The 11,334-nt window shown below is 34.4% G+C and overlaps 1 protein-coding gene across 4 annotated transcripts in view; it reads right to left on the bottom strand.

Moving 5' to 3' along the window:
• LOC110106455 (probable serine/threonine-protein kinase DDB_G0276461) overlaps positions 1–7,279 on the bottom strand; it is a 44,266-nt gene extending 36,987 nt beyond the window's left edge. For 2 of the 4 annotated variants that reach the window (XM_020836376.1, XM_020836374.1), the window contains exons 1-4: positions 6,822–6,858; positions 5,830–6,295; positions 1,888–2,053; positions 1,736–1,786 (exon numbers count right to left, since the gene is read on the bottom strand). In XM_020836376.1, the coding sequence (XP_020692035.1) occupies positions 1,736–1,786; positions 1,888–2,053; positions 5,830–6,295; positions 6,822–6,843 (705 nt within the window). In that variant the 5' untranslated portion in view covers positions 6,844–6,858. Of the gene's footprint in view, positions 1–1,735; positions 1,787–1,887; positions 2,054–5,829; positions 6,296–6,821; positions 6,859–7,021 lie in introns of those variants that run through there. The other 2 variants (XM_028697417.1, XM_020836375.2) reach the window with 2 other exon arrangements.
• Between the last annotated feature and the right edge of the window lie 4,055 nt (positions 7,280–11,334).

The raw sequence follows: 11,334 nt of genomic DNA on the forward strand, positions 1-11,334 counted from the left end.
AATAAAAGGATAGATCGTTTGTGATCTTCTCCAATAATTATGTTTTCTAATTTTTAAGAAAGAATTATTCTCTTATGATTTTGTTTCCTAAATTTTAGAAAAAAATTAAGCCAGTTAGTTCCTTTATTAGACTTTTTTTTAGTATACATATGTATATATAGTACTATTCTTTTTAACAAAGAAAGAAGAATAATCAATTAAGAAAAATTTCATAGCTAGACATGCATAAGAGGGTATTGAACTAGTAGATCATTGATATGCATGTATGAGAGAGCTAAAAATATTCCACCCCTAACCTTGGGATTATATGCCATTACGAAGCATTACACTATTGGCGGCACACTACCAAAGGAGTTTATCTTATATTTATATTACCAAAATGATATTTTTCTAACAAACAACTAGGGCTTGGCATGCTTAATGGGTTGAGTTTTTCTAGTAATGTAATTCATACTATAATAATGAGCAGGTACAGAGAATAAACCTAGCAATGCATATGTTTACTCCAAAAGGCAATTTATGACTTTAAACTGAAAGATAACCATCTATTTTCTCAAGAGGAGAACAGCAAAAGCTTAATGTAAAAGGCCATCCAAGGCCTTAAATAAAGCCCCTTAACCTAGTTTGACAGTTTTTGCAAGGTCGCTTTAGAAATTTTATAGCATTACAAATCGTTTTATATTCATAAGATATATTATCTCTAGCTTTTGTTTATATCTTGCTTATTGGAAGTAATCATAACAGCATTTTTGAGGTAGAACACTACTTACAAAAGTGTGTTATCACCAAAAATCTAAGACTCCACAAGTATTTTCTTGGTGTTGAATTTTCTTAAAATAAAAATGGAATACTACCATCTCAAAGAAAGCACAGTACTGATCTTGAAGAAATTGGTATTCTTGATGCAAGTCGGCAAATACAACAATGAAGTCTTAGGCCACATCTAATAACGAAGAGCTATTGGATGACCCATCTCAATATCAAAGGTCAGTTGGCAAGCTGATTTATTTGATTTTCAGCAAACCTAACATTTCATTCATTGTATGCAATACCCTAAACAAAAGAATTGAGAAGTTATTCTATAAATTTTTTGGTATATTAAAAATTCTCCAGGAAAAGGGTTGCTATAGAATAAAATCGAGCATTTAAATATTGAAACATTCTCTAATGTGGATTGTACTGGCTCTTTTGAAGACAAAAATTGTACTTGAAGAAATTATATTCTTGTTTGAGGTAACCTGATCACCTAGAAACATAAGAAATAAATTATTGTGGCCAAATCTAATGTAGAGGCTGAATACAGAGCTATGGCTAACTCAACATGTGAAATGATGTGGTTAAACTCTTTTAGGAGAGTTTGATTTTCCAGTTACTTAGCTTATGAGATGATACTATGAAAACTACCCCATACATAAATATGAATATTCTCCACATTATTTATTTCTTCTTCGTATTCTTCATATATGTCTATTTAGAAGTACCTATATTCCGTCAATAAGATGTTAAATTCTTTATCATTCTTAGCACAATATCTTGTAGGGTTTAGTTTTGAATGAATTGTTAATCTTGAAACAATTGACATTGATTTTCTTTTACTAGGAAAGACTATGAGCTCATGCGTTGCTACAACTTTAACAATTAATTTAAGCAACCAGCATAAACTAGAAGTCTAGAAGGCTGAAAAAAAGAAAGCAAGGAAAAAAATCCCACCAAAAACGTATAGAGTTGATCTTACCCAAATATCCACTTTCTCACATATAACTTCTCTTCTATATAAGTCCCACATCTGTGAAAAACCAAAGTTTGAATGAGTGTCAAATTTATAACTAGAAAGTAGAAAGTCGTTATAAGAACTCCAAGTTCTGGAAAGTAATTTGCAATTCAAACCTCTGGAGCTCTATATGCAGGAGTAGTATGCTTTCTGATATTGTCCTCTTCAATACCCATCTCTTCTGGTCTATCAAAGCACTTGTGATTTGTTGATGTGCTACCGTAGTCACATAATTTCCAAGTTCCTTCTAAACCAAGGAGAACATTTTCAGCTTTCAGGTCCCTGAAGAAAGTTAAAAACATTCAGCAGACATAGATTGGAATTTTGATAGCAATTATTGTCCTTATTGTCATGCTAAAGTTTTACACTTGCCATAAACTGATTAAAATATGATATCAACATCAATAAACCCCTTGAGACAAAACTATATTAATGGAGGGTGTGAAATTAAAAGCCAGCAGCTGTACACCTATTAGGACAAAGACTGAGCAAAATAATGAATAGAAAAATCACCTAGGTCAATTGTAATAGCTTAGGTTTTCCACTTATAAAAGATGAGTTAAGTTTGCAAAAAATATAAGACTTCATGGTAGCAATTGCATAGACAGTGGAAAAGTGCTACATATCATTGAAGGGTATTTATCTAATAAAAGGAAGAAAAAAACAAAAACAAAAAACAAGAAAAGAAGAGAAGTTTCAACATAATACTATTTACTTTGATAGCTATATCACATTGTTGGCAGAGGGCTTTTAAGAAATACTAGGGAAAGTTGAAATAAAACATTCTAAAGCTAGAGATAGGCAATAGAAGTGTCATGTAAAAGTATCATTCCACAAAAGAAGTCATAGATAATTTGAATGAAGAAATAAAGAATTAAGAAGCAGCGATTTAGTAGTACGGAGCGTGATACCTAACATCAAACTCGGCCGTGGTATCAAACAGACCCAAATGCCGATCTTCCTAATTCGTGAAAACCCCTTGCCCTCCTATTTCTTGAATTGTGTGAGTCCCCCCATTGGGCCACAAATTTCACTCACTTGTTGACTTGTCTCTCCATTTGAGGAGCTGTAAATGCAAGGCATCATCGCACAAACTCGCCTCTTCCTCACAGCAGTAAGGGAATTGAGTCTCCCCATTGTCCCCTTAAAAGATTCTATTTGAGCCGCAACTCTGACTATCATAAGTGTTCTTCCTCTTCGATCATGAGATAGCCACCAACCTCTCTTGTTTCCTTTTTTTTCTTTATAGACTGACTAACAAGTACAATGATTCTTCTTTTTCTTCCCCCTCTCATTGTCATTCTTTTATACACACACACGTATTTCTTCTAGTAAAGTTAATTAGAGATGTGAACAACTATTTTATTATTAACTACTGTTTAGATTAGACTATGTTGAGAGCATGTTTAAATTAGATGCATGTTGTTATATTATTATTTTGATGATGATGTTAGAGAAAATTATAGTTTAAGAATCATAAGGGTACGCTTAATTTACAATGATAATAACTAAGCCGATTGGATAATAAGGTAACCCATGTTGAATATGATTGCACCTATTTCAATAGCTATTAGTTTTGAATGCCTTGTGTTATGTAGGACCTTTGAATTGTTTGTTCATCTAGTGTAGCCAATTGGTTCTCAACTAACTTTGAGTTTCACTGTTCACTTTGAGGCAAGTCACTTTTATTAATTGTAGAATAGGTATACCTTTCTTTATAAGGGGTGTTACCCTTGATATTTGTAATATGTTTCCTAGATATTATGTAGCTTGTCAATCCTGCATTTACTGCTTAGTTATTGTTGTACATGTCTTAGTGAGTCTTGTCTAATGTTCTTAATGTGAATATCATGCGATTCAAATAGCTTACCTTGATTTATTGTTGCACAAATTTATGCATGTTGAATTGATTCCTATAGTAACAAGACCTATTTTTCATGAAAATTAACTCTATTGAATTTAATAATTTTTATTTATGAAAACTATATTTTATAATGAAAATTACACTATTCATATATATTATGAAACACTATTAAATACTTTCCTATGATGCATAAAATATATATGCTTATTTACAATGGTTTGTATGTCGATAAAACTCTTTTTAATATTGGCTAGCCGAATTAATGGGTCCATAGAGTAATGACATTTTTGAGAAATCATTAGATTTCCTTGGGCTTGGTGCCTACCTTTATTGATTTTAGAGTGTCATAGAAAAATCGACTATAGTTATATATACATGCAACAACAACAATAACAAGCATTTATCCTACTACGTGGGGTCGGCTAAATTAATCCTTTTTCTCCATAGTGTTTTGTTAAGAGTCAAATTATCATTTAAATCTAAAAAAACAAATGTCATTTCTAATATTTTTAACCAAGTCTTTTTAGGTCAACCTCTACCTTTCTTAACATAAGCCAAATTTAATACATCTACTTTCCTAACCAACTCATCGGAAGGTCGCCGTTTTATGTGACTAAGCCATCTAAGGCGACTCTCTCTAATATTATCTTCTGCTGGAGCTACTCCAACTTTTTCACGTATATACTCATTTTATATCCTATCTCTAAGACTAAAGCCACTCATCCATCTGAGCATCCTCATCTCTGCAACACTTAACTTAATATTATGCTTCTCTTTTAATGGCCAGTATTCTGCACCATAAAGCATTGTAGGTCTCACTACCATCTTATAGAATCTTCCCTTAAGTTTGAGGGGGGCTTTTATCACACAACAAGCCTGGTGCATTCCTCCACTTCGACCATCCAACTTGAATTATGCAAAAAATATCCCCATCTATTTCACCATCACTTTGAACAAAGACCCAAGATATCTAAAACAAAAAATGAAAAGTGACTAACGAGTCATCTTTCGATCAGTATACTTATACTTATTAAGGTCGCTGAGTGATATGTAAGTAAAGAAATACATTGCTTATATTTTTTTTATACAAATGATCATAAACATCACCATAATGAAGGCAATCTTAAAACATATAAGTATAATATTTCTTTGACTTGATGAGACACTAACATTTATTACCTACTATTATATAGAAAATCGTTTATCTTTTACTGTCCATACTGCATACCCCAACTTCTTGACATTTATACTTTAATAAATAAGAGTTCTTGTTGGGTTTGAGTCATCAAACTCATTCATTTGTAAAATCTTTCTCATAATAGGTTTAACTGGACTATCACAACAAAAGCAAACTATTCAACAATAGTATTGCATTCAATAAAGTTTATATTGTACTATTGTAGTTCTGTTTGGTTTGGATAGTTTTGCTTCTTTAGTTGTTGCTTCCATTTTTTTTACTATTAGTTGCTAAATTTGTTGCTTTGTTGTACTATTATTATAGACTATTGATGAAATAAATAATTAGTTACTTTATATTGGTTACTTTCATATGTTCTGCTTATAATTACTTGCATATGAACATTTTTCTTTTGAATACAGAACAAGTTTAATCGATCTTGAATTTTGAGGCTTATTTCAAGGGTTAAGGTTAATCCATTCAATAAGTCATCCGTTGATAAGTTATACCACCCTTTGAGCCCAAGGTGTGACATGTAGTACAATAAACATAAAAAGTATCACAAACATTACTCATAATTGTGTAACTTAATATGGTGAAGTGCATAGCTAGCTTCTCACAATAATAGATGTTCTCTAACTTGATACGTACCTTGAAATGAAATATATAGGACTAGTTCAATTCCGCATTTAAAGTTAACATGAATCTCTACAAAATCATGTATAAAGCATAATTGATCTTTCCGGTTCAAGTGCTGAAAACTTTTTATCAAGAATTCATGGGCACTTCTCAAAATAGATAAACAACATTTTACCCAAACATTATTAGCAGAGCACAAATTTAAATTTCCAATTGAGCCGCTTGCATTGCAATAAAAACTTGAATATGCCAATTTTCATATTCTTGTTTCCATAAATACATGATAGAAAGAAAACCATGAACTCACGCACTAAATGAAGGAATTTTAATGTTGTCATTTGAAGTAATTAAATATTGGAACATTAACTGGTGAATTACCGGTGAGCAATAGGGGGAGAAAGTGAATGCATTGCAAAAACAGCATTGCAAACATCTCTGAAAATTGAAAGAACCTTCTTCTCCTCGAAGTATGCTGTTCCTCTGCTTTCCAGAACATGAACCAAAGACTCCTCACAAAACTCCAACACAAGAAGCACCTCCTTCCTTCGACCCATGTCTAATATGCTATGTGCAACCAAAGTAACAACATTTGGATGCCCTTTGAGAAGTTTCATCACTTTGATCTCCTTCATTGCAAGATCAAGTGACTCCCCATCTTGGCATATCATGTGCTTGAGAGCATATTGCTTGGATACATTTCCAACATCATGAGCAAGATACACACAAGAAAAGCCTCCTTCAGCAATCACATTCTGCACACGAAGCTTTTCATTGCCAATTTCAATTAGTTTGCCTTCTAATCCTGTTTGTTCTTTCCCAGAGAATGGTTTGAACATCCACATATCTGAAAAGAATCATATTGAGAATTTATTTAAATCGCCAGAATAATGAAATCCAACTCTTAAATGGTTAAAAAGTGGAGCAATATAAGCAAACAATAACCTGGTAAAAGTAAAACAGGGATATATCTACATATTGAAACACCATATATAAGAACAAGGTTATATGGAATTTAAATGTCAATAATAAAGTATTGGGCATAAAAGTTAAAAAAAAAAATCTTTAAAAAAAATTCAAGCTTGGGTAACTGCCAGGACAGAGATGCGATACTTGTTCAACAATAGGATTCGGGATTTACCATTTCCACTCTCCAAAAATTATTTTGTCTTATTGCAACTAAAAAACAAGGAGGTTTCAATATAAATCTTACATCAGAGACATTTTTTAAGGAAAACCACCATTGGCTATGTGAATTAAATCGCGTTTAATCTCCTATAATGCACAAGGAAAAAGTGCCAAAGCTCCCCAGACTTCTCCAAAACCAATTAAACCCTACAATCAACTCTCTTTCCAGTTAGGCTGATACCCACCCGCTAAACGCGGATCCCTCATCTCCAAGAAAACTCTAGCTTAAACAGCATACCGAAATAGATCAAAAAGTAAGAAGCATGCATAAACGAGCATCAGCGACCGATCCTGCTGAGATCCACAAGACCAAAGAAAATCTATAAAAAGAAGGCACAGATGCTAGCTTCAACTCAAATCAGAACTAGAAGAGAAATTACGCAACTGGAAGAGCCGGAAACCGCAAAAACGAAACAGAAGCAAAGTACCGACAACCGACCCGACGATCACCACTGCAGACTGAAAGAGACGATTTAGTCGGCCAGAACGGAATTCGCGGCGTTTCAAAGAGAAGGTGAAAGTGGCAGAACGAAAATGGTAGATGTGAAAAAGAAACGTGACGAAGAAGATGAGCGCATTACTGTTGGAAAGCAGGAAAATGAGAGCAACTATTTTTTTCCTTTCCCCGGTGAATGAACACCCCGTTCCCATCACGTGCGCGTGACGAATTTTATTCGCTATCACGCGACGCTTTGAATTTGATAATCGCGTGTCACGTGCCTTGCCGCATTTGAATAGATTTAAAAAATAATAATTATTTAACAATTTATAATGGGCTGTTAAATTGGTTGAAAAATAGATGCATGGATTTTTTAAATATGGGTGTTTGGTTTGATTAAAAATTGATGCAAATAAACATTTAGTGAATTTTTAACTCACTTTGGTGTATTCAAAATTCCTTCATTTTTAACTAAATTTTAAAATATTTACAAGTTGATTTTGGTGTTGATGTTAAGTGTCTCTCACTAATGCTGGTTATCGGCCTCCTATCCTCATCACTGTGAGTCACCACTTGCTGCTTCATGTGTCGCTATCGCTATTCGTCCTCTCATCGCAGTTGTTGTCAACAACATGTCTACCTCCATAATGTTGGCTCTGGTCATCAGCCGTTGCAGCTTGTAATTGCACGCCACCATTGATCATCTACTTCCATAATCATCGAATTTTACATCATATTCATTTTATTTCAAATCAAATAGAAAAAAATTGCATGTGCTTCTTTTGCACTCATCCAAATAATTTTAAATATTTCAAACACATTACATTTCTTTTAAATTGCATTCAATTATCAACAAATCGAACGACTCCTGCCTTTGTTATTTTTTAAAACAAATAGAATTTAATTAACTTGTCATTGCTTAGATATTTAGAAATACAAATATAAAAGTGACCCAAAAAAATACATGCAAGTTTTTAAACACAAAATTATTATAATTATTAAAAATAATAATTAATATGCTTTAATTTGTCCTTTTTTAAGGTGGGAACCAAATCCTACACTACATACAATACTTATATGTGAAAATTTTATAATACAATCAAATTTAATATATAATATATACTCCTTTGATGAGTTATAGAGTTGATAACACAACACATATGAGAAGGTGGTGGAATGGCAAATTGAAGAATCTAATGAATACTTTGTATATCGATTAGAAATTTGTAAAGATTGTTTGGCATATTAAAAAATTCATCAAATTTTAGAGCTCATGTTAAAGATTTATTTTCAATATATCTTCTAATGATTGACTCATTGACTAATAAAGTAGAAGAACAAATAGAGCAAAGGCAAGAGGAAAAAACTAAGGAATTTCTTTCAGAAGGTTTAGAAAGTCTATTTCTCCAATTGAGGAGTGAATAGAAATAGTAAACTGCAGGATACTAGAAAAGAAAAAGTACATATTTTGTCATCAAGCCTCCTCTGCTTTGAAAGAACTCGTCGCCCCGAGTGAACTAAGCCGTGTGATGGCATTGTCTGGCAGACAATAAGCATACAAATTATAAATGAAGGTGGATGAAGGTTGGATGTCAGGTGGAAGAACAGTTATTCTCTTGGCTATCAGAATGGGATGACTTTTTTTAAAACTCAATATGTAGAATATATATCATATGTGCATTTTCAGGTATTTAACATGCAATCGGTGAGTAATAGTGTGAGAACTTGCGTCTTGAGGGCTCACATAAGAGCTCTCCTAAAGTTCATAAAATCCATTTCCACAAAGGACTCATTAGAGAGTCGCCTCTCACATCAATAGTCCAACTTGCCACTCACCTACCCATGAGAAACTCGCCAACAACGCCGCTTGCCATATGCTATAATAGAGTGTCGTTGAACTGGCTTTATATCTTAACTATAGCGAACGTGCCGATTCTAGAAAATTTCAACTTGCCCTATCTAATCAACCAACCACGGAGCTCGCCTACCTTGCAATACAAATTCACATGCCTCTCCCCCTCTACAAAGTCATATAAGGCTTCGTGAATTCAAGGTGTCAAAGAGCCTCAATCTCTTTTGCTCAAAACTTGTCAGTGGACTCACCCTAGGCCAGCTCACCTTTGAACACTCAACACTTCTAAGCTCGACCAAAGAAAGACAGTGTAGTTTAAGGGTGACCACCTTCCTCACAGCTAGGGAGAGTGCGACGCTTATTCAAGACAATCTATAGGGTTATCGAGTCATATATTTGTATTCATTTATTAATGTAGCTTTTCAAGTAGTCTTCTCATCCCTAAAAATAAATGGTGAAAAGGACCATTTTGAATCTTTGGCATTTTAGCATTTATTAGAACTTGTAAAGGTTTTCATGCATGCTCACACTGCTAGCCTGCTAATAAAGTTAAATATCTCTCACGAATAAATTTGAAAACAATAAAGTAAGTGATGGGTGGACACTCTTCTTGTAGTTGATAACTTTGGTTTGCCCATTTGTTTGGGGTGGTAGATGAATCTCATAAGGTGGTTTGTTTGCAACCGTTTCCAATATTCACACCAAAAATAACTTATAAATTTAACATCTACATTAGAGGTGAGGATACAAGGGAGCCCATGCAGACAAATAATTTTATGGAAGAACAGTCGAGCCACATTAACTGTGTTGAATGACTTTTTTGCAAAAAAAAATTGCACCATTTTAGAAAACTTATCATCAGATCACCATCGATCATCGTTGTCGGACTATTGTTAGACCATCATTATTGGACCTATGTTGCCTGATGATTGTTGTCAAACCTTCATTGCCCAATCGTCTCTATCTAACTTCCTTCATTCGATCATAGTGACATATCACTGCCTTCACTTGACAACCGCATTAGATCTCTACCTCTCCTTGATGATCACGTTAGATCACTGCTTGACCAGCAAAGTCATTGGATCACAATCATCTAGCCATCTTGTCCAATCATCATCAATATGTCAAGGGCTGTCAAAATCGAGTCACGAGTTGAGTTTGGGTCCAACCCGAATTGACACGACACAAGTTAACCATACCCATTTTTGTAAATGGGTCACTTTTCAAACCCGAACCCAACCCGCTTTGGAGTCGGGTCAATCCGACATGACCTGCCAACCCGGGTCAGCGACGATAATGACTACATCAAGGACGATGACGCTATCAATCCTCCAGCTACCATCAACCCTTGCCGACGGGGTCAGATTTTATCTAATTTTGGGCTAGAGCAGATGGTGGTGACAGCATGTCGGCGGTAGTACAGTGTTGTCGTCATTAGCTGCGGCGAGGGGGACGATTGGGGACATTTATCGATAGGGTCAGCTAAGGTAGGCACGCAAACTGCGTATGTTTATCGGTAGGGTAGGTTGAGGGCGGCACGTAGACGGCGAACGGTACACAGATGACACTTGATGTGGACGGGTGAGCTGACACCTGACGCAACACGGGGACGAGATGATGAAGAGAATTGACGCGAGTCGCGGTGAGAGAAGACTAATGAAGCAGGTTTCGGGTCAGCCCTGGTCAAATCCTAGAACACGAGCCAGACCCATTTGCAAAACATGTTGACCCTAACTCAAAATTTTATTGTTTGATTTTTAGGTCATGTCAAATATTAACAACTCTAAATAAGTCGTTGCCACCTAACATACATCATTGGACTACTTTCACTCAACCAGAACTAACTAAGCGCCTATCACTCAATGCCAACTCCATAATATTTTCCACCAACTCCTCTAACTAGTGTAATCCAACCATTTCCAAATAAATGGACGAGCAAACTTTTATAATCAAAGCTCATAGTAGAATCATTTCAGTTAAGGCCTAGAAGAGGAAGCTCTGTTTTGCTAAAAAAATTACTATCCCAAGAAAAAAAAGGCTACTTTGAGGGCCGATTGGAGTACTCACTTTTCTCAATATGTGCAAGATGCAGAACGAGAAAGCCCTCTACAAATAATGAAAATTCTGACTGGCCAACAAACACTTCATGATCAACAAATTGAGATATATTTGATTCAATTTTCAATATTTAAATTTGTTTTGTCATAATTGCAGATTGAATTTGATTCTAGATTTAATCAAAATGAATGTATTTCATTTAATTTTAAATATAAATCAAATTGAATCAAGCAGACCTCAAGCTACACCATACCCAAGGCCGCCCCAAAATATTTAGTGCAAAGAAAATCACTGAAACTGGTCGATTAGTTCAGTTATGATTGACAATTTTGCATAATTGATAGGTTTA

This window comes from Dendrobium catenatum, unplaced genomic scaffold (genome assembly GCF_001605985.2).
Source record: "Dendrobium catenatum unplaced genomic scaffold, ASM160598v2 fragScaff_scaffold_925, whole genome shotgun sequence".
Taxonomy (NCBI): domain Eukaryota; kingdom Viridiplantae; phylum Streptophyta; class Magnoliopsida; order Asparagales; family Orchidaceae; genus Dendrobium; species Dendrobium catenatum.